Source organism: Enhydra lutris, unplaced genomic scaffold (genome assembly GCF_002288905.1).
Source record: "Enhydra lutris kenyoni isolate GAN:26980312 unplaced genomic scaffold, ASM228890v2 scaffoldscaffold13, whole genome shotgun sequence".
Classification (NCBI taxonomy): domain Eukaryota; kingdom Metazoa; phylum Chordata; class Mammalia; order Carnivora; family Mustelidae; genus Enhydra; species Enhydra lutris.
The window spans coordinates 49,776,477-49,802,034 of NW_019154097.1; the positions used below are offsets into that span (position 1 = coordinate 49,776,477).

Consider the following 25,558-nt stretch of genomic DNA (forward strand, 5'->3'; position numbering starts at 1 on the left):
TTTACTTATTTAACACACACACACACACACACACACACACACACACACACACACTCTGCCTAGTTCTACTGAAACCTCAAACTATTTATGTGCCAACAAAATCCTAACTGAACAAATCTTAAAATCCTCAACATTCCAATGGACTTTGTTCCCGAAGTCTGTGGAAGAGCAAGCTTTGTATCAGTATGAAAGAGGGTGATCTAGGTTTCTGGAAGGAAGTGAGTCACAGCCAGGAAGGTGATTCCAAGATTTCCAAATGCTTCTGGTTGAGGCCTTGAGATACTTTTTGAAACAGATTCTGAGTATCAAACACACCTTTATTCAAGTGGAAGTACAAAAGCACATTCCTAAACCAAATGCATACATGTGATTTTTACATATTCTGTTATTTAGGGTTTAATCTGTTTCATAATCACCAGAAGTGACCATTGGTCTCTGTACATAAGGGCATACACATTCATAAACAAGGGGAAAAAACATGCATTTTTCATTTGCTTTTACATTTAAATCAATTCATTTAGATCTCTACTTTGCCCTGATAAGATTCTATGCTTGCTGACGGCTAAGAGGCAAAATATGGTGGTAGAACTATCTTAGAGCTTAGCCATAAGAGGATTATAGAATAAGCAATAAATTGTTATATATTTGTTGAGGATCCCTAGTAAATATTGTAACATCTGAACTACGAAGGCCTCACTTGCTGGAATGACAGTAAGACTTTTAAGTGACATCTTATTCACAAAATGTTATGAAACTTGAGATGGAAAAATATAATAAAATGCTCTAACATCATCTAAACAATCATGAATTCTTGGCGAGTTGTTGACAGAGACCCTGAACTCTGGACATCCTGACATCTGTAATCACTTTTATCAATCAAAAAACCAAGTTCTTGGCCTGCAGACTCATAAAATACAGAAAATGTGATGATGAATAAACAATTATACACAAAGCCCCCACACTTCAAATACTGTCCTGGACTGATGGGAGAGGGGGGCAAAAATCCAAACAGATGAAGAAGCAATCGTAGTGGTTAAAATTGTATCAGGAATACCTGCCACTCTTGAAATTCTCTCTCCAGAGAGATTAAAGAAGAACAGCAGTATCTTTTTTGAAAAGCTGCATTCCCTTATGAAGTTCTCTGACTTTTCTGTGTATGTTCTTTTATTTGGCCCCTATCAAAAGCAGACCTGAGCATTTTGCTGGACTTCAACAGAAGTATATAAAATAATTCTAAACCTTGACATGCAGAATAGGTGCTGAATGAATGTAGCTAGACCACCAGGAGTCTTGTTGGTTCCCTGATGTCCTTATCTCTTTTAGAGGGCTGTGGATGCAGACAAGGCAGCTAAGAACTTGGGTGTCATTTGAAAATGTGTAGCTGCCTGCCACAAACAGAGCAGAGATGGAATCCTTCAAACGCATGGATGGACAGGATGCGGAATTCCAATTCTTTTTAAAGGTAGATGCTTTACTTTAGGAAAAAAGACACCAGAACACGAACATCAAGTAGGGACGGCATACCTGCTGGTGAGATGCTTAAAACTAGAAAACCATCATTTGACGGTACTAAGAAAATGGAGAAATTAACAGGAATCCAAGTGTTGTGCCTGGAAAGGAACAGGAGAGTAGGATGCTCAGGAAACAGCAGACCTAAGAGTCTGTTTTGGAGAGAACTTGGGCTGAGAACAGCAGAAACAGCTAAATGAGCTACTTTCCAGAAGTTAATTATGTCTTTACATTGGTATATTAACAATATCTTAGAGAAGCTGTAACGGGAACCAAATTGCAGGAAAAAAAAATGTTCGTAGGCCATATTTTAAAAAATAGTTTAAATGAGTTCCATATATTTTATATACCTACTTACACCACCTATTAAATAAAAGAATGCCATGAGGAATCAGCACTGCATTGCATCAAGTCACTCTTCAGACTATCTTCTTCTGCAATGAGAAAGATCAGGGCTATATATTAACAACTTTATATAAAATTTTCTCTCCAATATTTTGATGTTGAGTAAAGCCTGAAATGTAGAAGTACATTTTTTCCATTTGCATTATTAGCAGATTGTGATCTGGTGTGGAGATTCTAATGATGAAAAAGACTTTAACTCCTACTGGAAGATCTGTCACCTTTGCTACACTTGAATGGCTTCTCCTGGGCATGGATTCTTTAGCGTTGAGTAAGGGGTAGAATATGACTGAATCCTCCCATGTGCATACGTATTTATTACATTCATAGGCTTCCTGCATGGAATGAATTTGATGCTGAGCAAGGTAGTTACTTTGAAGGCTATTTCACATTTATTATGGTGATGGAATTTTATTCCAGTTAAGAATTCTCCAATGGTGACTAAGGTATGAAAATGGCATGAAGCATTTACCACATTCAATATATTCGTAGATTTTCTCATTGGTATGGGTTTGCAGATGTCGATGAAGTTTAACACTGGCAAATAGTCTTCCTACATTCGTCACATTCAGAGGGTTTCTCTCTGGTGTCGATTCTCCGATGCTAAATAAAGGTTGAGCTGTGACTGAAGGCTTCACCACCTTCAGTACATATATGCTTTCTCCCTGGTATAACCTCTCAGATGTTGAAGGAGGCCTGAATTTGACTAAAGGTCTCTCCACGTTCATCACATTCGTAAGGTTTCTCTTTGGTATGAATTCTTTGATGTTGAATGAGGTGTGCTCTCTGACCGAGGTTCTTTTCCCATACATCACAATCAAAGGCTTTTTCTCTGGTGAGGACTTCCTGCTGAAGAACAAGATCTGAGCTGTGATTGAAACTTTCCTCATATTCATTACACTCATAGGATTTCTCTCGCCCGTGGATTTTGTGATGCTGAATAAGGCATGAAGTTTGACCGAAAGCTTTTCCACATTCGTTACATTCATGTCGTTTCTCTCCTGTGTGAATTCTTTGATGCTGAATAAGATGGGAATTCAGTCTGAAGTCTTTGCCACATTCATTACACGTATAGGGCTTTTCTCTGAGATGAATTCCTTGATGTTTAACAAAGGTCAACCCACAATCACTGTATTCATAGGCTTTCTCTTCACAGTGGACTTTCTGATGTTCGGCAAGGTATGAGGTATGGTGGAAGTCACTGCCACATACAGTACACTTACAGGGCATCTCTCTGTGAACCTTCTGATGCTGAGTAAGATGTACACTACGACTGAAAACTCTTTCACAATTACTACATTTATAAGACTTTGCTCTAGTGTGAATCCTCTTATGTGGAGTTATGTCGGAGCTCTGACTACAGGACTTATCAGATGCTTCACAGGATTTATCAGATGCTTCACATTTATAGGGTTTTTCTCTAGTGTGTATTCTTTTATGTCGACTAAGACTTGAACTCTGACTGAAAGATTTTTCACATTCTTTACACTTGTAGGGTTTCTCTCTAGTATGAATTCTCTGATGTCTAGAAAGGGCAGAGCTCTGATGGAAGACCTTCTCACATGCATCACATTTATAGGATTTCTCAGTGGCAGGAATGCTGTCACATTTACTAAGGTGGGAGAGATCCATTAAGCTTTCCTTATATTCACTACTCTGAACATCCTGTATGAGATTTATTTGTTCTTGTTTCCCAGCAGCTGAATTCTGGTTCACCCCCATGTCATACTTATCAGTATCATCAATATTCTGAATTCTAAGAACTCTCTGATCTGTATCAAGGGTAGAGTCCAAACTGAAGCTTTTCTCAGGTTCATTACATTCACTGTTGTCACTGGTGAAGGCTTTCTTGCTGATTGTTATTTGCCTAAACTCTCTCTCCAGGAAGAGAAATTTCCTTAGGATTTCCTGAAGCCTTTCTAATCTGTCCTCAGGTTTAGACACTTCTCTAGTCCCAGGAACTTGGGCAATATCCTTTTTGAGTCTTCCTACTCTCACTTTATACGAATGTACTTCTTCCAAAATTTCCTGCTTAGGAATCAACAGCTTGTTCTCTTCTCTGGTCTCTCCATCTGATTCAATATATAAATAGAAAATGCAAATGTAATCTGTACCCTGTGCTTGCGGAGGTGGGGGGGAACCTCAGAGAGGAGAGAAAACTAAATAATCTAGAATTTACTAAAATGAGAGTTTATTTACTCTGAAGCAGAGGCACAAAATCTGAACAGCAGATGTAAGGGCATGAACAGGAGCAATGAGGTTAACATACAAACGGTTCAGGGTGTGGTAAAACAGAGGACGTTTTTGGCACAGAAGGTAACCAATTAAGATGGTTCAAAGCAGGTAACAGGGAAGTAATTCAAAAGATTTATAGGGACCCAGTACAACTTGTGGGTGAAAAGGGATAAAATAAATGCAAAGAATTCATCAAAATGAAGGGAAAACAAAGGAGCTTGCCATCTAGTGTAGAGACCGAGCTCTTCATTCTGACTGCCAAAGCAGCTACAGTTTGGCTCAACAATTTGAATCTTACTTCCCTACTAATTCCATCTGATTGATTCTACCTTACTCACCTGAGCAGTCATCTCTTAAGACTTCTCTATTCTTAGTTTCCAGATCAAAGACCTGTAGATCTTGTTCCCGCAGGGAGATCCCATCAGGCTTGGAAAGTGGAAATCCTGCTCACAGAGAAGGAAATGGGATGTGGCGATTTATCCCCCAGACACTACACAAAGCCACTTTTTCTCTTAACTAATGGTTAATGGAGAAAGAAAGTAAATTCTTAGAAGACATTAGAGAAGTCCTGGAGAGTGAGAAGGGCAAAGATCCTCTACAAGGAGCTCCTACTTGTGCTCCAGAAAGAGGTGTGTTATGGGGCAAGTTGATGACTTTGGGAGAAGTATTTATTTAAACATTACTCAGACAAGGGAATTGGTGCATGAGTGTGTACCTGTCTTCACAGAAGTGATCTTCTTCAGCTATTGCCTATAGATCAATCTTTGGATTAGACCCGGTCAAAAGGGAGGTCATCAAAATATACCTTTGCTGAACCGGAGAAAGGCAATACTAAAACACCCATTGTGGGGTGAGCTAAACTGCAGCAACACAATCACTGAAGACTGAATAAATATTCCAAGAACCAATCTTAAGAAACGTCACCAATCTCAATTTGCTTCAGTGCACATGAGGAAACAAAAAACAACAAAACACATTCTTACCCATCAGGAGCATACACTCTTCTTTATTCAACAAACATCTATGAGGCGCCTCCCATATGGAAAGTATATAGACACAGATATAAACAACTAAGTATAATACGATATAGAGAGGCAAATACAATAAAAGTGCACCTTAACATAAAAATTGCCTTTCTTGGGGCGCCTGGGTGGCTCAGTGGGTTAAAGCCTCTGCCTTCAGCTCAGGTCACAATCCCAGGGTTCTGGGATCGAGCCCCACATCAGGCTCTCTACTCAGCGGGGAGCCTGCTTCCTCCTCTCTCTCTGCCTACCTCTCTGCCTACTTGTGATCTCTGTCAAATAAATAAACAAAATCTTTTAAAAAAAAAATTGCCTTTCTTGGCTCACGTAACGGGACTGCTAGGATCTTATCTCTTTTTAAAGCAAAACCAAAAAGCGGTCTGATCCTGAGGGAGACAGAACTATCAAGAGTATCAAAGGGGCAGTTTTTATACATCTTCAGCCCAGAAGTCTTCTAGAAGCACACATACAAGGTCTAGCTCAAGCCCATCAACTTCAAAAGCCTTTCTTTCCACTTACTGAATAGCTACACAATTTATTAGTTGTTCCTCTTATCCTGACATGCCACTATACGGTGGAGATTATAGATTTTTTATTTAATTGGTTTCAGGAATTATCATCCCTACTTTATTTGTAAACTTTTACTAGCAGGAACCACACATCTAGTATCTTCTTTTGATTTATTTATTTAAGAGTTTCTTACTGAAAAAAAAAATTAAAAACAATTAAAAAAGGAGTTACTTATTGAGTGCCAATTGTGTGTCCTGGTGTCAACATATCATAGATAACTGGTTTCTAAAAGGGCACTGGGCCTGGAAAATATGACAAACCAACAGCTGTCCTCTTGGGATTCCATATGAGAGCCTACGAACAGGCAGATACAGAACACAACATAAGAAAGGCATTTACTGTGTTTCTGAATTCCTGCTGGGCATTAATAGTCTATTCCCCCCTTTGGATGCTTATTTAGTTGAGGTCCTCCATGCCAAATGAAATAGTCGCTAAGTTTTAAAAAAAGGTTAGCATGGCTTGAAACAGCAAATATTCTGCTTGAATTCTGATAACAGAATTTGTAACTTTTACCTCGGGTATCAGCTAACGTATTTTTTTTTTAAGATTTTATTTATTTATTTGACAGACAGAGATCACAAGTAGGCAGAGAGAGAGGGGGAAGCAGGCTCCCTGCTGAGCAGAGAACCCGATGTGGGGCTCGATCCCAGGACCCTGAGATCATGACCTGAGCCGAAGGCAGAGGCTTTAACCCACTGAGCTACCCAGGTGCCCCAGCTAAAGTATTTCTAAGTATTTGATAACTGAAGCAAATTTTGCTTATTTATTCTGTATCTACACCTACATCACCTACAGACAACAAAAAAGACTGTCTCCACGTGGAAAGAAGCATCTGATTTTATTTTTTGAAAGATTTTATTTATTTATGAGAGAGATCACAAGTAGGCAGACAAGCAGAGAGAAAGGGGGAAGCAGGCTCCCTGCTGAGCAGAGAGCCCAATGCAGGGCTTGATCCCAGGACCCTGAGATCATGATCTGAGCCAAAGGCAGAGGCTTAACCCACTGAGCCACCCAGGCACCCCAGAAGCATTTGATTTTAGATCGTGCTTAAGTTAACGCAGTCAGGAATAAGAAAAAAAAACTTAGTAGGCAGTTAGAGATAAAAGACTATAGTTTTGGGACGCCTGGGTGGCTCAGTTGGTTAAGCCGGCCACCTTTGGCTCAGATCATGATCCCCGGGTCTTGGGATCAAGTCCATATCAAGCTTCTTGCTTGGCGGGGAGACTGCTTCTCCCTCTCCCACTTGCCCTACTTGTGTTCCCTCTCCCACTGTGTCTCTGTCAAATAAATAAATAAAATCTAAAAAAAAAATCTGTATCATCAGTATCATTAAAATAATTAAGCTAACACTTACTGCACATTTGGTAGATCCACAGTACCACACCAAGAACTTTATAAATTTTCACTAACTTAATAGTAATCCTAACTTCATGAAGTGGAAACCACCATTGTACCCATTTTACAAATAAGAAAACTAAGACTGACAATTTAAGTAACTTGCCCTGGAGCACCTGGGTGGCTCAATGGGTTAAGCCTCTGTCTTCGGTTTGGGTCATGATCTCAGGGTCCTGGGATCAAGTCTCACATCGGGCTCTCTGCTCAGTAGGGAACCTGCTTCCCCCTCTCCCTCCACCTGCCTCTCTGCCTACTTGTGATCTCTCTCTCTCTCTAATAAATAAACAAATAAATAAATAAATAAAATCTAAAAAAAAAAAGAAAGTAACTCTCCCAAGATCACAACTAGTGAACCTAGGGCTCAACACCAGTCTTTTAGAACCTGGCTTTTACATAATCTGCTAGTATAAAAAATAATGGTTGTGAATGAAATCTGTCCCTTCCTCCAACATACGTACAGAAAGACAACAGAAGATCAACATACTGACAATGGAGTAAAAAGTAAATAAATAAAAAGAAGACATAGTGGTGCCTGAGTGGCTCAGTTGGTTAAGCGTCTGCCTTTGGCTCAGATCATGATCCTGGAGTCCTGGGATCAAGTCCCATCTCAGACTCCCCGCTCTGCTTCTCCCTTTGTTCTCCGCCCCCACCCCGCCCGGAGGACAGAGAAATAGTTATTAGAGTAATACACGGAGAGCCAGGACCCAACAGATTTGCAGTCATGGATGTTCTAATTAAAAGCAAACTAAAAGATCACATAGTGTCAAAGAAATGAAAGTCTCTTTAAAATAAAAATCCAAACTCCTTTACAAAAGTATGAGCAACATTCAATTTGAGGAAATACCACTATAAAGAAATAATTTGAATACACTCCTGAAATTTGTTTATATTAAAAAATCTAGGGGCGCCTGGGTGGCTCAGTGGGTTAAAGTCTCTGCCTTCAGCTCAGGTCATGATCCCAGCATCCTGGGATCGAGCCCCGAATCGGGCTCTCTGCTCGCCGGGGAGCCTGCTTCCCCACCCCCACCACCCCACCACCCCCCCGCCTGCCTCTCTACCTACTTGTGATCTCTGTCAAATAAATAAATAAAATCTTAAAAAAAAAAAAATCTAGTCTGGGGCACCTGGGTGGCTCAGTTGATTAAGCATCCGACTCTTGATCTCAGCTCAGGTCTTGATCCCAGGTTGTGAGTTCAAGCCCTGCTTTGGGCTCCATGCTGAGCATGGAGCCTACTTAAAAATTAAAAAGAAATTTTTTTTTTTTTTAATCTGATCTATAGCTCTTTTCACTTGCAGTCCTTTCTAAAAAAACATTTAAGGAACTACCACAAGCCAGGTTCTTACACACATGTAATTTAATCTAATTTCATCCTGGGCATAAATTTAATCCTTGGCATAAACCCAGAAAGGCAGACATTATTTTTCATGTTTCAGAGTTGAAGAAAATGAATACCAGTTTAAATAATCTGCTCGATGTAAGATGAACCCAAGTCTGATTCCACAGTTTATATTCTTTCCAGTCTAACATTCTAAGGGTCACAGGAAGCATTAAGGCTGGTTTTCTTACCATCGCCCTGAATGCATCGCCGATGATGCGAAAATTTTCCTAAATTTTAAAGTCAGAACTCTATGCCTTCAAAATACGCATTTGCAATTAATTCTTCCTATCTAAAATTATTTAATCTTAGGCACCTGGGTGGCTCAGTTGGTTAAGCGATTGCCTTCAGCTCAGGTCATGATCCCAGAGTCTGGATCCAGTCCCGCGTTGGGCTCCCTGCTCAGAAGGGAGCCTGTTCTTCTGACCCTCCCACCTCTCATGCTCTCTTTCATTCCCCCTCTCTCAAATAAATAAAATCTTTAAAATAAATAAATAAATAAAAATTATTTGATCCTTTATTAAAATCTTTTGATTTTTGAAATTTAAACCTTGACAGTGTTCCAATGAGATTTATTTTAACTCACTCTGGTCTTTAAAAAATGGCATTTACAATTCACCTCATTTTTTGGTTTGTTGCCTATACCAGTTATGCTAAGATTTTAGTCACCTAGAAGCTTTATGCCCTTCTTCTTGATCCTTAGTACACAAAATCTTTCCTTAGTAATATTGTTCTTAGGTAGATAACTATTGTTTTTAAATTTATTTGAGAGCGAGCAAGAGAAGCAACTCCCCGCTGAGATGGGAGCCAGAAGCGGAGCGGATCCCATGACCCTGGGATCATGACCTTAGCCAAAGGCAGCTGTTTAACCAACTGAGCCACCCAGGCGCCCCTAGATACCTATTTTAATGGAACGTATCCCTACACAATTTTATTTCTTCTCCAATGCATGTTTTGTTTTTTAAAAATTTTTATTTATTTGACAAGAGACAGTGAGAGCAGGAACACAAGAAGGAGGAGTGGGAAAGGGAGAAGCAGACTCCTTGCTGAGCAAGGAGCCCGATGTGGGGCTTAATCCCAGGACCCTGGGACCATGACCTGAGCTGAAGGCAGACATCTAACAACTGAGCCACCCAGGCGCCCCTCGAATGCATGTTCTTTCTGCTCCCAAACTGTACAACCTAATGCCCATCTGTCCAATTTTTCTAATTGGATGGATTTTTCTAATTGTAATCAGAGTAGAAAGCCACAAGACTACTTTTAAAAAACGCATGTGAGGCCCCTGGGTGGCAGAGTCAACTGAGCATCCACTCAGTTTCCACTCAGGTTGTGATCTCAGGACGGTGACCTCAGGGTGGTGAGACCAAGCCCTCTGTCAGTCTCTGCACTCAGCACGGAATCTGTTTGGGACTTTCTCTCCCTCTGACCCTCCCCACTGCACTCTCTCTCTCTCTCTCTCTCTCTAAAGACACAGATGGATAAATCTTTAAAAAAAAAAGAACACTGTATGTGGTTGGGCTAATTGTCCTAAGGGGCGTAACAATGAAAAAGAGCATGAGCTTCAGATTCAGATCTGAGTCCTACGCCTAGTTCTGACCCTGAGTGGATCACTTAACTTTTGAGCCTGAGTTTCCTCAGGTATAAAATAGAATAACATCTGCTTACAGGGTTATGGCAAGGATTAAATGAGATCTGTATCATACCTTGTAACACACTGGCTCTTCAATAAATAGTAAATAGACATGGCAGTAAAAGACATTCTATACAAAATCATTTTTGTTTTCATGACAGCAACTTTCAAAAGCAAAGAGTATGTGCCAAACATTTCCTGATTTATTAACTTACTTAACAACCAGAATTCTGATAGGCATGTTTCTAATGATGTCATTGAATAAGGCACCCGCCACACTGACCCTGTGTGAAATGCAAACCAGACCACTTTCCTAAGTCACAGAAAACTTCCTTTTGGGTATGACCCTCAAGCCAGTAATTCACTCACTGTCAACAGAACACACTTCTTTTCAGATTTAGTAATGAAAAATACGACTTTTTACTTTTTTATTCTTTTACTCAGCTGTTCATACTCTGTATATTTACCACTATATAGTAGAAGCACTTACCCAAAGGAACAAAGTTCTGATGTCTGTGACAACTGAGCTACTGCCGTGGGAAAAAGATGTGAACTTGACAGTGAGGCTGCTAAGTCAGGAACTGAATTACAATGCCCGTATTTTACAACACCAAACATTAAGCTAATTACGTGTATAAACTTACATTTCAGGTGGAGTTTGCTGACCCTAAAAATATAAAAATGATTTCCTAAGAACTGTAAAAAATAATTACTAAAAAGATGCTGCTGACTTGATCACAAAAGCAAGGTGAACGGCGGGGAGGGGAGGGAGGTCTTGTATGCATCTGTAGCCAGTACGTGTGCATGTGCATGCGTGTCCTGTACTTGTGCAGAGATGACACAGGAAATGGGATAAAATTCAGTCTAATAGCACGCTGTGCTACTAGGCTGTTTAAAGTGCTAAGAAGTTAGTTTACTCCAAAAAGTAGACAGGTTAACTGTTGGAAATTATGTAATTATTAGATAAAATTAACAGTAGTTTACAATTACATCACTTTACAGTTTACAAAGTTGTTAAATATACATTCAATTTGATACCCTGAAATAAAAAAATTAAACTCTTTCGCCCTCCCATTTCCCATCCATCAAGGACAGAGCTAAGGAACACTTGATCAGGAAAGGTCATTTAAATTCATCAATCTGTATAGCACCACAAAGAATAAAGGGGACAAAGTCAGGGCCTTGGGACGGGGAGATAGGGACTTAAAGGAGAAGACTAGAGTGTTCAACATGAGGAAAGCCCAGGGGTCACAGGAAAGTCAGACCAGAGAAGGGGCAGGTCATATTCACTACAGAAAAGAGGGGTGCACAGCGTATGTTCCACATTCTAAAATAACATGAAAAGATTCTAACTGAAGAGCTGGAGTTGAACTTTGTGGTTTCTCAGAACACAAGTAGATGACCACCGACCATGGCTTTTGAATGAACTCAGAACACAGGTTCAAAATTCATCTGGTTGCAACGGAGGGCCTCCTTGGCCCTTCCGAAATTTAACAAAGGTCATCTGAGGAGCTGCAATTTTACATGCTGGTGGCATCCTGAGAGCATCAATCAAGTGTGATATCTTACAATCGTGGAAAAGGAGTTTCCGAGCGGGGACGAGCAATATCGATGGGAAGCCGATACTTGGGCCATCTCTTGGAGATTCCTGCTGAAAGAACTGCAAGTGTTTCTCCAGAGAAAGCACTTGCCTGGGTATGACTCAGGGCCGGGCAGGAATTCACACTATGAATCCGGGTGGTAGGAAGGCGGAGAAGTATGCCTATAAAGATCAAAGAGCCAGGAATGGGAAACACACTAAAAACCTTCCCAGTGGGCAGGCTGCCTCCCCAAAGGTAAAAAGACTGCTTTAACCCTGAGCATAATCAAGGAGACAAAGGAACACCCTGGATGCCACCAGCATAGGCAAAGCCAAAAAAAAAAAAAAAAAGAGAGAGAGAGAGAGAGAGAAAGGAAAGAAAAAATGTGATTAAACACATACATATATTTAGGGGGGAAAAAAAAAAAGGCAGAAGCAGAGACTGGCAAAAAAAAAAAAAAGGAAAAGGAGCAATGCTCACATCAAGGGGGCTGCCAACAGCCCTGCTGATGCCCCTCTAGAGCACTACTGGGGGCCCAATCCCGGCAGCCCACTGTACCACCCAAATGACAAAGGAGAGACTCAGTTTAAAGCTGAAACTTCTGCTGCTCCGGGTAAGGTTACTTAGGACTACCATCTGGATGACTCACTGAAAATAGACTCGCAGTGAGTCATGTCTTTAAATGAAGTCTCTCAAACTCTGCCTCTTGGAGATGAGTTTAGGAATGTTAAGAGGTGAGGGATCATTCAGCAAGGATTTTAGCTTATTTAAAAAAGGATTTCTTCTTCCAAGGAAAATGGAAAACTTTCAGATACAGGGGCACTGAATTACCAGGAAGGAACGTGTCTACTTGTGGATTGGGAGACCTTAAGGTCGGTCCCTCTCATAAAAAAGGAAAAGATAGAGAAGGTAAGAACTTAGGCAAAGCACAAGCAAGTTTCCCTTTTCTAACAGGAAACGGATGCCCCATAAAAGCAGGAATCATTAATTAAAGAAAAGGAGTACAAGGTATCCTCCTGAAACCCACCCCCCCAAGAAAACCCACTCCCAGAGATGACCTTGAAGATGGAGGATTCAGAGGTTCTAACACCTGGAATCTGAGCCACACTCTACTTTCTCAGAGACCTCGAACCTCCTCAGAAACAAGGAAGTAAAGAAATCCTAGTAGGTAAACTGAAAAATAAGAAAGTCCTTACCCAGTGAGACCACGTTCCCATAATTCTCTAACATCACTTCTCTGTAGAGATCCCTCTGAACAGGGTCCAGGCATCCCCATTCCTCTCGAGTAAGGTGCACAGCCACATCCTCGAATGTCACAAACTCCTGAAATAACACAGCCTGGCTGCTCTGGGAATGAGGCCACTATAGCATATTGGCCAGAAAATGAAGGAGATGACACAGAGAGAGTGACCAGTGTACAACAAAGTTGGGGAGGAGGGAAAACAGACTAGAAACTAGGGAATAAGTTCCATAACCTTTAATATCTAATAAACGCCCATCACAGCACCAGAGATAGAGAAGGAAAAGTGTTTACTGGTGGAGGTGGGGACATGGGGAGGTGGTTTCTGTGAAGTCCAGGTCTCTGAAGAGGGTCAATTCCGAAACTGGGGTCTGCTATTGAAAAAAATTCAGGGCAGGGTTTATGGATGGGATGAGGGAAGGGCCACACTCAATCAGTAGCAACAGTCCCTGAGGAAAAAGCAGAGGGTTCCTCAGCTCACCTGGTACCTGGCTGTCAGGAGCGTAGCTGCCTGGTCTCCTGGGCTTCCCTCATGGGGAAGAGCAGGCACCTGGGGAACAGGTGGAGCTGAGGGAGGAGAGAGGAGCCAAGAGTGAGAGCAACCCTTCCCCAGGGCTCCCTGACAGAAGAGGGAGTCAGCGGGACCCTTCTTCACATCAACATTCTAGTAAAACCAGTGCACGTTTCTCAGGTACCGAGTGCATCTACTCTGCTCCTTCTCAACATCAGCATGACCTCCTTACCCATGTTTAGGCCTGTGATTCAGGATTTTCTTATAAAATCTCGTATTTCACCACATTCTCATGACAGGACATTCCTCTAACAAGAGGGTAAGTACTGTACCTGTTTTGCAGATGGGCAAAGCAAAGCACAAAGACCTGCAGTGACTTGTCCAGAGAAATGACCACTTAGTTGATTTACTGTTACGTAAATTTTAGTAAGCCTTCATGTGAATGGACACTGTCTCTGTAACCACTGCGTAAGGCTCCCAAGAATAAGGAATGGTCATCTGTTTCCTCACAACCTTTTCCACACTCCCACAACGCCCCACAGCACTCTACACACCACAGCACTCAACTGGTGTTGCTGACACTGAAGTTATTTCAGGCAATGCAGTCGGCCACAGCAATTTAAAACAATGTTCTTACAAAACACGAGAAGTACAAAACACATCAACCTATTTATATGATACATAAAGATGTTACTGTTGAGTCAATATGTGAAATGTGTATACTCATACAGGCGTTACGCTCGACCCAAGAATTTGCTTTTTGGGCCAAATTTAGATTAGTCACAAACACTGCAGCTGCAACAGAATGGCAGGTGGCAAAGCTCGCAAAGTCATCAAGGAGGGAAAAGACTAAGTGAAGGGAACAGGGGGAGAGAAGGGCCCTAACTCTAAGAGGAAGTAAAAGCGAGGCAAGGATTGTGAGATACAGCAAAAGCAACATATCTTAAAAATTTTTCTGGATGTGAAACCAGGATGAAGTGAAAGTTGTATGAATGAAAAAAAAAGCCAAAGCAGAGTGAATGACCACCACTCTGCCTATTAAAGAAAGACAGGCTGTCCTTAAAAGAGCCCAAGATGAGGACTGAACTGAGTCACATTGGTCCCTCCCTTCCAGACCTCCCCTAGGGGCCATCTTCTTAGAGAAGTTCCCGGCCTCTCTCGTACCAGACCCAGAAGCCCCACTGTATCCCCATTCTCTTGGATTTCAGTGCTCTCTCAGCCTTACCCCCGTTGAGCTCCTGTTCCATGTCGGTGTCCTGTGCGAACGGAGGCTCTGGGGACAGACCCTCAGACAGGCTCTCCAAAGACTGAAACTGGACAACTGGTGATCCAACTGCTTCCTGGGCGGGTATTTCCTCCATCCCTGTTCTGAAGGACAAGGACCATCACTGCCAGGTCAGACTGTGAGAATTTACTGTAATAAGCTAAGTCAGCCCATCCTTTTACATCCTCAGGACTTAGCCAAGTATCTCACACGCTGCAGATACTCAACAGAAACAGTTAATAATGACTAGCCACCTAAATAAAACAAAAAGAAAAAAATGGAAATTATTCAGTTTCAAATATTTAAGAGCCAAATCACATGGTCCAATTAGACAGCTTTAAATTCCACTTATTCAGCATTTGTGGTACTTCAGGGGGAAAAAAAATCAAGAAAGCCCAACTTTTAAGGCTTCTGCCTTCGGCTCAGTCATGATCCAGGGGTCCTGGGATAGAGCCCCACATTGGGCTCTCTGCTCGGCAGGGAGCCTGCTTCCCCCTCTCTCTCTGTCTGCCTCTCTGCCTACTTGTGATCTCTGTCCACCAAATGAATAAATAAAATCTTTAAAAAAAAAAAAAAAGCTCAACTTAATAAACATTTCTGAAGAAAGTTTAAAATATCTGAAATATACAAACTTCTTTCAAGGGTCAAGTCTGTACCCTGAGAAACATACTAGTTATGATTACTTTTTTTTTTTTTAAAGCAGGCCCCCGAGGCATTACTTGGCAAACACTCTGCCTGCCCACTATGATTTACTAAATGGGCTTGCCTAATGACAAAATTCCCACTTTGGTGGGGGAGGGGGGTTGGTCATACAGTTCAGCAACGCAGACGAGTTGGGCAGGCCGCTTCCCACGGCCCTGACAGTGATCCAGGGAAGAGCTGCGTCTCAAACAGTTTGGCTCGTGTCCTTCAAATCCAAGGACGCCACAGGGCTCCGTCCCGCTTCCACAACCCTCAGAAACGGCCCTGGCGCCCAGCCCTCGGAAGGCCTCGCCCGGCGCTGCCCTCCTCCCACTTCCCTGTTAGGTGAAGACTCGCTCCCCGAAGGGCGGGGCGGGGCCCAGACACCCAGCTTGCACCACAGCAGGGTCACCGAGCCCCGGCGGCGAGGCCCTAGTCCGCGGGGCGTCAGGGTGAAACCTGACTGAAGAAAAACAGGCCCTCGCACCCCAGCCCTGCAGCGCTCCTGGGGACGGGAACCGCCGTCGGCCGGAACGGAGCTCCTCCTCCTCCTTCCCAGGAGCCTAAACCAACGGCGACGCCTACCGCGACCCCAGAACGGCTGCCGGGCACTCACCCGTGCTGAGGGACAGGCCAGGCGGCCGTCCCGTCGCGGACACCCTCGCTCTAGGAGCAGCCCCGGGGTTTCCGGGGTCGCTCTAGACCGGTTGGAGCCCGGCGCTTCTCAGTGGCACTTCCGGAGGCGGAGTCCGACGACCGTGGGCGGAAGGCGGGCCCCGGATGAGGGCCCCGGATGAGAGCCCCGGATGAGGGCCCCGGATGAGGGCCCCGGATGAGGGCCCCGGATGAGGGCCCCGGATGAGGGGTGAGTATGGAGGCAGGTTTCTTGCGTGGTTTTTCGTGTGCTTTTCCCGGTATGACTTCCCTCGGTGCTGATCCCGCTGGCAGCTTTTGTAGCCAGTCTACTTAGTAGTGACCGCGACAGCCCCGAATTTGGGAAAGCGACCCCGCTGTCCCTTCCCTGATTCCAGCCAACGGTGGAGCCCCCGTGGGGTGGTGGCCGCCCAGGTGGTGCGTGTCTCGGGGGTGAGGAGGAGTGGCGGACCTCATGGTCTTACTTCCTTAAGTCAGCGGGTGGGGAAACGGGATAGGGGTACAAAATACACTGATTATTGTTTTTAAGATTTTATGTTATGGGGGCACCTGGGTGGCTCAGTGGGTTAAAGCCTCTGCCTTCGGCTCAGGTCATGATACCGGGGTCTTGGGATCGAGCCCCGCACGGGGCTCTCTGCTCCGCGGGGAGCCTACTAACCCCTCTCTCTCTGCCTGCCTCTCTGCCTAGTTGTGAACTCTGTCTGTCAAATAAATAAATAAAATCTTAAAAAAAAAAAAGATTTTATGTTATGTTTTATGTTATGTTGTGTTATGTTATGTTATGTTGTTTTTTTAGAGAGAGATGGGGATAAGGTCAGAGAGAGAGAATCTCAAGCAGACTCTTCAGTGATTGCTGTGGGCCTTGATCCCATGACCCTGACATCAGACCTGAGTTGAAACCGGGAGCCTGTCCCTTAACTGTACTACCCTGGGAGCCCCAAAATTACGCTGATTAAAGCGAGGGTGGAAGGCGTTTGGGTCGTATGAGGACCACAAAAAATGGAATCAGAATCTATTAATATTTGGGGGGAGGGACAGGGCATTGAGGAAATTGGAGTTTCCTCAGAGAACTTGAGCCTGGAAGACAGCTGCGTTGCTGGTGGAAAAACTGGATTATACAGAAATGGACAGGTAAAGCAGGGAGCATGAGGACAGATGGGAGGGGGGAGGAGAGGGCTGTGCCAGAAAGTTGTGACCTCCCAGATCCTTAGAAAATGGCATATCTTGGGTTGGAATTGGACTGGCAAGTCTCTTAAAGAATAAAAAGTGATTCGCAGGGACCCCTGGGTGGCTCTGTGGGTTAAACCTCTGCCTTCGGCTCAGGTCATGATCCCAGGATCCTGGGATCAAGCCCTGCATGGGGCTCTCTGCTCAGCAGGGAGCCCGCTTCCTCCTCTCTCTGCCTGCCTCTCTGCCTACTTGTGATCTGTGTCTGTCAAATAAATAAATAAAATCTTTTTTTAAAAAAAGTATTTTGCAAGGGACTTTAGATATTAGTCCTTTAAGTTTACAAATCAAGTATGATCCTTTAATGACATTTGACATTTCCAATTAAATTCAAGAAAAATCAAAAGTGTAGTATTCACATGCTTTTTCAAATTCCAACAGCCTCTAGGGAGATTCCCTTTCCTTCTTGAGGGTCAGTGATCTAATGCAACTTCCTACTATGACGCAATCTCTAGCCAAGGTGTCCGGCAGGATGGAGTCAGAAGTCAGTTGCTTGCTGTGCAGCGTCAGTCCGAAACTTCTTCTTTTGATGAGCAAAAATATACCCCCTAGTGATGCTTGTTGTGCCTTTTGAGATTCCTGGGACCGTAGATGGCACATTACTCCCTCCTCTTCATTAATAGCTCTTCTAATGTTCTCGAATCACTGTGAGTTTGGTGTTTTTCCCTGAGTTGCCATTTCTCCATAAGTTGTACCAATTAGGCAGCTGCATTTCTGCCCCAGAAGTGAACAAACTATGGCAGGGGTGCATTTGTGTCTTAAGCTTTAGCTGACTCATGCAATTTGCTCCAGTGAGAGGGCCTTGGGAGGCACTCATTAAGAGTCCACTTCTTGGGGCACCTGGATGGCTCAGTCAGTTGAGCATCTGATTCTTGGTTTCAGCTCTGGTTATGATCTCAGGGTTGTGGGATCGGACTCTGCACATGGAAGAGTCTGCTTGCTTGTTCCTCTCCCTCTGTTCCTCCCTCCATGTCCTCTCTCTTCTCTCTCTTTAAATAAATAAAATCTTTAAAAAAAAAGGGGGGGGGTCCACTTCTCTTCAGTAGGCATCAGTCCCTAACAAAAAGAAACTAATTTTGCTTTTGAACAAAAATTATCTTTCAACAGTTCTTCAGATGACACAGGTGGCGACATTTAGCCATTTCTTAAAAGTTGTCGTTTTTATCTTATACTGCATTGCTTCGAAGAAAAATATATTAACGACTATTCCCAAGGGATTGAGCGCTTTCTTAGTCTTTCCTATATGCCCACCATTGAACTAGGTATGATAGTTACAAAAGAGAGAAAGTATTACATCAGAATTGACACAAGCTCTAAACATGGAGTTTTCCCTGACTGCTTTATCTCCACCGGCACCATCATCTGAGGGTTTATAGAATGCCTTATCCATTAGACATACCTTAAATCAAGGAATACGTTTTATGGTCAAGGAGGTCTGACAGTGAGCTTGTAACCGCAGAATTCATGGTGCTTACTCATCACCCAGAAGCAGCTATCTGATAGATCTGTGGAATGGGTAGGGTACCTGAGTGGCTTAGTTGATTGGGCATCTGCCTTTGTTTGGCTCATGTCATGATCCCAGGGTTCTGGAATCAAGCCCTGTGTCAGGCTCCCTGCTCAGTGAGTAGCCTGCTTCTCTCTCTCCCTCTGCTTGTGTTCCGTCTCTGTCAAATAAATAAATAAAATCTTAAAAAACTATGGAATGGTATATTGAAGACTCAGCTAAATTACAACTTGCAACGTTGGGGAGCTGTCCTCTAGGATACAGTATATGCACTGATAACTCGAACCAATAACACATACAATATTTTGTCTCCAATAGAAAGACTAAGTGGGTACAGGAACCAAGGGGTACAGGGGCAGCCCCTATTACTATCATATGCAGTAACTCACTTGTGGAATTTGTGCTTCATATCTCCAAACCCAGAGTCTTTTGGGTTATAGTTCTGATTTGCAGGAAGAACATTTCTTCTAGGAGCTACATTAAGTGTTCAAATGAACTGGAAAGTAAGAATATCACCAGGCTCCTTAAGGTTCCTTGTGCCAGTAGATCAGCAGGCAAAGAAAGGAGTTATTATTAAGGCCCTCCCAGTCCCTGCTGCACGCGCTACATAACAAAAACACCCAGTGATCTACAGTCAATAAGCTACCTTCCTGAACCTTTTAGGCACTTTAGGAATGGGGCCAGAGGAGGGGGAAGTAGGATGAAGGGGAGAGGACACGGTTTAGACAAGAAAGAATGCATAACAATGTAATCGCTCTTTTTTTTTTTTTTTTAAGATTTATTTATTTATTTATTTGACAGAGAGAGAGAGATCACAAGCAGGCAGAGAGGCAGGCAGATACAGAGGAAGGGAAGCAGGCTCCCCGCTGAGCAGAGAGCCCGACGTGGGGCTCGATCCCAGGACCCCTGGACCATGACCTGAGCCGAAGGCAGAGGCTTAACCCACTGAGCCACTCAGGTGCCCCAATGTAATCGCTCTTAAGATGACTTGGAACACTGGAAGGAACTTTGAGGAAGTATGTAGAGGAAGAAACTGTAGGACTATAGGGTCTTCAAGGAGGACCGTAGTTGAGTGAGCGACAACCACATCAAGGTAAAACCTCATAGAGAATGGGATATTATGTAGGGCTTGGAAGGTTACTCAGGATATCACCTGGTCATTGGTTGCCTCCGTAGCATGTGGCTCTTCCTTTTGCGGGTTTTCCCTTGTGCTCAGACTTGGAATTTGGAGTGTCAATCTTTCCAGGTCTTGTTTCTGGTTTTATAAAAGGTGAGGTTTCTTGATCTCCCTAAGTAATGGTAAAAGCCATAACTATTGTGTTAACATTTTGACAGCAAAATTGGACTAACTGTAGTGATTACATCATTATGAGGCTGAAAACTCCCTGGTAACACTATCCAAGCTCAGAATCTCACCACTGTCTAGTACTCAAGAAGTCTGTTACCACATAAAATTTTTGAAAATACTGCCCATTGAAGTGGCAGTACGTAATCAGGGTCCCCAGAGAAGCCACCACTTGGGTGTTGTGAAAACATTGATTCTTGTCTTTGATATTCCTCTGTCCAGATTTTTGTTACAGTTCCTCTGACACAGACACACCGTCACTGAGCAGTATTGTTTGAGAATAACTAGAATTCTTAAGATTATTGCCATCAATAAACGTGTACGTAGTCGAGCAGGATGGTGTCAAAGGACATTTAAGCCTCCTTTTCCGAGACGGGAAAAGCTGAGCTGAGTGAGAGACCCCCAAAACCAGACTCAGCGATTGGAGAACAAGGTCGCAGTCCTCCCGCGTTCCTAGAGTGGACCCCGAAGGGCAGCCTGACTCGGAAAGGCTGGGGTTGACGCTCTTCCGGCTTCCGTGAGCCGCGCAAACTTGCGCGCGCCCTCAGAGTTGTGGTGAGCGCGGAGCTTGGGTCCGAGTGTGCTGCCCTTCGACCCCTCCAGAGTCACCTCCCTTTTCTGTCCCAGCACCCCCAGACTTCTCCGGGGTTTACGGTGAGACATGGGTCCGGCCAGGGAGGATGGGCGGGGACAGAGATGGATGTGTAGAGCCGTGTTCCGCGACTTCCCTCGCCAAGACTGCCCCGGACGGGTGGAGGAGGGTCCACATCTCCCATCCTGCATCCCAGCCTCGGCCGGAGGACGCGCCGTCTCCGGGCAGACACCCCGGGATCCAAGCGGAAAGGGAACGGCGTTTTGTTTTCTGGCCTAGGATGAGGTGCCTCTGAGACCGTAAAGAGGCAGTCCGCTGCGTGCCTCGCCTGTCCTCGGTTTTCACTCCAGGGGGTAGCGGACAAAAGGACCCTGACCTAATATGTGTTCCCCAGTTGTCCGCATTTGTTTTCTTTCTGGTGAGGGCTTTTTTACCTGAGTTCTCAGAGACCCTGAAATGTAAAATGAGGAAGACCCACGAGGTTATCAAGCTCCACGGACCTTTTTAAGTGGCAGCTTTACTAAGCCTCGTGAATGTTTGCAGATCTTTTGCTCATCCCCAAACCCATCGCCAATAATGGTGGTGATTAGTGTTCGAAACCTAGTGAATAAAGTGATTTGGACGCAGTAGGAAAAGATTACATACGCTTCACTCTTTTCCTTGCAGTTTCTGAACTTTCTGATTTTTACATGTCTGTTTTCAGACATCAGGTGGATTTTTCAGTTGTGCAGGGTGATTGTGCTTGACCTCAAGCGGTGAAGGGACTCTTGAGGATGCAGTGGAAAGTGTGTTGGGCTACTAGGAGACTATTTCCAGTGCTCTCTCTGCCACCGATTAGCAGGATGATCCTGGACAGAACACCACCAGGTCTCAGTTTTGTCCTAAGTAAAATTAACTAGATTATCTCAAAGGGCCCTTCCAACTTGGAAATTCATTGATAAATAAATTTAACTGAAAAATCCACCTGGCCCAAACCTAATGTCCCATCTCCCTTTCCTGCAATGCCACCAGAAAGATAGTTTCATCATTGAGAGAAAGTGGCAGAGGACCAAAAACAAAAAAAATACATAGATCAGTGCTCAAAATATTGTATGCAATTAAGAAATCAATTGCAGAGAATTAATTGAAAGTATATCAATGATACTTAATTTGCTGGAGAAGTAGGTTGGTTACACAGTGCAGTGGGAGATACATAAGTAACTTACCCATGAACACAATTTCTGTACTTCAGATTTGTGCTACTATAATACTCCTCTCATTCCTACTCAGATGTTTTACAAATAACTTGACAGTCTCTTAATTTATAAATGCCATGCCCTTCCAGATGTTGAAATACCAAGCCTATAAGGAATTTGTTGATCTTTCTAAAAATGGGCAGCAAATACTGACCTTGTATTCAAACAAATATTTTTTAAATGTCTGTGGGTTGCACGGAACTACATAGAATGACTTAAGGGCAACGATAAGAGCAAAAGACAGTCGGTTCTTGAGGGACAGTCAAGATAAGGCATGAAACCATTACAAATTAAATTTCAGGGTAAAAGCCATAAAAATATTACATATACTAAACTAGTAATGGAAACAGTTAATCCAAAGTTGAGAGAAGACTGGGTACTGGGATCATTCAAGGAATGTAAAGTAAAACCCCGTCTTTCTGTTTCTCTTGCCCAGAATCTTAGCACCACCATTCCTTGCAGGCCTCTTTAGGTCAGGGAGCAGTGACTGTGCTCCTGACCTCAGCCCTGTATCTTTTGAGTTTCACTTCCTTCATGTCCCTTCATTTTGATTCATACTCCTATTATGAGGGAATGCATCTAGGAACATGTGATTTCCCCCTTCAAAACTTTCCCACCTTTAAAACCTTGACCCAGATATCAAAGACTAAGATGCCTTTTCCTTCATCTTAAAAGACCAGAGACAGATGGGATTTTCTGAAGATCTATCATTAAATACGAGAAATGAGCAAAGAAAATTTAATAGTTGGAAGGTGAAGTTCATCAGCACAAATGGTGACAGAATGTAAGTGCTGTGAGATGGGGACCAAAGAAGGGGGGGGGGCGCTATCAGGAATGGTGAAGTGGATTTCGGTATTTTTCAAATACAAATACAGGTTTTAGTTTTTTTCCCTGTGCCCCCTTGGGTCATCCTGTATACCCTACTTGCATGGTCATTTTACGAGTGACCAGATCGCTCTTTTATGGTGACTAGATGTCAGTGTAGCAGCATAGTTAGGACCCTGGGCTTCAAATTTGGGTTTGAGTAGTGGATCTACTACACTGTGGTGTTACACACAGTAGTTAATCTTCCTGAGCTTTTTAAAATAGGAGTAATTGTGTACTGCATAAGGTTTCCATGGGTATTGAGCTGTATACGAAAACATAATGTAATGAACCGAATCTGTCCACACACAGATATCACAACGTTGGATTTAGTGAATTGTCTTCATGTCTCCTAGCATGAGGTGTTAGCATCGCGATACGCTGTTACTTTATCATACTGCCATTAAATTTTTCTACTCTGCAGGATAGCAGAAACTGGTCTCCTAAAACATCTAGGACAAAAAGGACGGTCCTGCAGACAGACCCTGTTTGGATCAAGTAGGCCAGTACTTTAAAGCTGAACACCCAACTGATGAGTCAGGGCATACCCAGGAGATGGAAGGTGTAGTGATAGTGAAAGTGGAGGAGGAATGTTTATAGCAGCAATGGCCACGGTTGCCAAACTGTGGAAAGAACCAAGATGCCCTTCAACGGACGAATGGATAAGGAAGATGTGGTCCATATACACTATGGAGTTTTATGCCTCCATAGAAAGGATGAATACCCAACTTTTGTAGCAACATGGACGGGACTGGAAGAGATTATGCTGAGTGAAATAAGTCAAGCAGAGAGAGTCAATTATCATATGGTTTCACTTATTTGTGGAGCATAACAAATAGCATGGAGGACATGGGGAGTTAGGAGAAGGGAGTTGGGGGAAATTGGAAGGGGAGGTGAACAAAGAGAGACTATGGACTGTGAAAAACAATCTGAAGGGTTTGAAGAGGTTGGGGGGTGGGAGGTTGGGGGAACCAGGTGGTGGGTATTAGAGAGGGCACAGATTGCATGGAGCACTGGGTGTGGTACAAAAACAATGAATATTGTTATGCTGAAAATAAATTTAAAAAATGATTAAATTTAAAGAAAAAAAGAAAGTGGAGGAGGAAGATAAAGATTAAGACGACCATTTCCAAAGGGAAAGAAATAGCACAGAATCATCCCCACCATTTCTTAGCCCACAACCATGAATGAGAGGACCTTGTTATCATACTTGATTTCCTATCGGGTAGCAAAAGAAAAAATGGCTCACACAGCTGCTGAAAAAATTATTCTTCCAGCATGTATAGATATGATATGGACTGTTTTTGGTGATAAATCAGCTAATAAATTAAGAACCATACCTCTTAGTGACAATATATCTCATCAAATCTGTACGATTACAAAACACTTGGAGGCGATGCTTGTTGCACGCTTGCGGACTGGGATTGATTTTGCAATCCAACTTGACAAGAGCACCGATATCACAAGTTGTCCAGTACTCCTGGTTTATGTCAGATACATGTGGCAAGATAATTTTACAGAGGCTCTGTTGTGTTGTTTAAGTTTAAATCCACACATAACTGGATTAGATTTGGTGAATTAGAAAAGTGCATTGTTGGTCAGTATAAATTGAACTGGAAAAACTGTAAAGGAATTTTGAGTGATGGAGCAGCAAATAGGACTGGAAAACACAGCAGGGTTATTGAAAAGTTGTTAGAAGTAACACATAACAGGGCTCTTTGGAATCACGGTTTTATTCATCAAGAAGCTTTGGTGTCCAAGGAAATTCCACCAAGTCTAATGGGTGTATTGAAAAGTGCAGTGAAAATTGTTAATTTTATTAAAGGAGGCTCCCTGGACAGTCGACTTCTTGAAATATTCTGTTCAGAGATTAGAGTTAACCATACCCACTTACTGTTTCATACAGAAGTTCATTGGTTGTCACAAGGAAAATTATTGAGCAAAGTATATGAACTCAGGGATGAGATTTACATTTTCTTCATTGAAAAGCAATGTCATTTGGCAAATATTTTTGAAGATGACATTTGGGTAACACAACTGGCCTATTTAAGTGATGTTTTTGGCATTCTTTTTTTTTTTTTTTTAAGATTTTATTTATTTGACAGACAGAAATCACAAGCAGGCAGAGAGCGGGCAGAGAGAAGGGGAGAAGCAGGCTCCCTGCTGAGCAGAGAGCCCAATGTGGGGCTCGATCCCAGGACCCTGGGATTATGACCTGAGCCGAAGACAGAGGCTTTAACCCATTGAGCCACCTAGGCGCCCCAAGGGTTTTTTTTAGTAGATTGTATTTAAAGTATTAATAAAATTATATTTCAAATTTACTATGTTTCATTTTCCTATGTAGTAAGTGTCATTTCAGGAAACTTGTTCCAGTTACACAAATTGAGTGTATTTGTATCCAGCACATCTTCCTTTCAGGCAGGGCCCATTCAAGTTCAATTTCTCACCATCTACGTACTTCGTGTTCTTCCTTTTTTGTTCTAATTCCAGGAAGTGAATCTTGATGCTAATCACGGTTTAACACCCTGCTCACACTGGGTTTATTTAAGCATGGCCACAGGTTATAATTCTAGCTAATGAGATGCATATGTAGGAAACTCTGTCAGTATATTTTTGTGAAGGTGTCGCTTGCTCTCAGAGGGACCCAAGAGAGAAGATAGTGATAGGGGCATAGTTTTTGAATCTCCCCAAGTTTTTCCTTAAAAACAGAGCAACTAAGATA

At 43.0% G+C, this 25,558-nt stretch overlaps 1 protein-coding gene across 7 annotated transcripts; it reads right to left on the minus strand.

Annotated features, from left to right (window-relative positions):
• Positions 1-1,839: 1,839 nt before the first annotated feature.
• On the minus strand, positions 1,840-16,100 carry LOC111145596 (zinc finger protein 655-like). 7 transcript variants are annotated; one of them, XM_022500587.1, is made up of 6 exons: positions 16,032-16,100; positions 14,696-14,838; positions 13,441-13,526; positions 12,916-13,042; positions 4,485-4,589; positions 1,840-3,983 (listed from the first exon to the last, which is right to left on the minus strand). In XM_022500587.1, the coding sequence occupies exons 2-6, from the start codon at positions 14,829-14,831 to the stop codon at positions 2,590-2,592; spliced, it is 1,848 nt and encodes a 615-aa protein (XP_022356295.1). In that variant the 5' UTR covers positions 14,832-14,838; positions 16,032-16,100; the 3' UTR covers positions 1,840-2,589. The 7 variants fall into 7 exon arrangements, with proteins under 7 accessions (XP_022356295.1, XP_022356296.1, XP_022356298.1 ...); XM_022500592.1 differs by lacking the exons at positions 1,840-3,983; positions 4,485-4,589 and adding an exon at positions 9,991-11,901; XM_022500588.1 differs by lacking the exons at positions 12,916-13,042; positions 13,441-13,526.
• Positions 16,101-25,558: the final 9,458 nt, after the last annotated feature.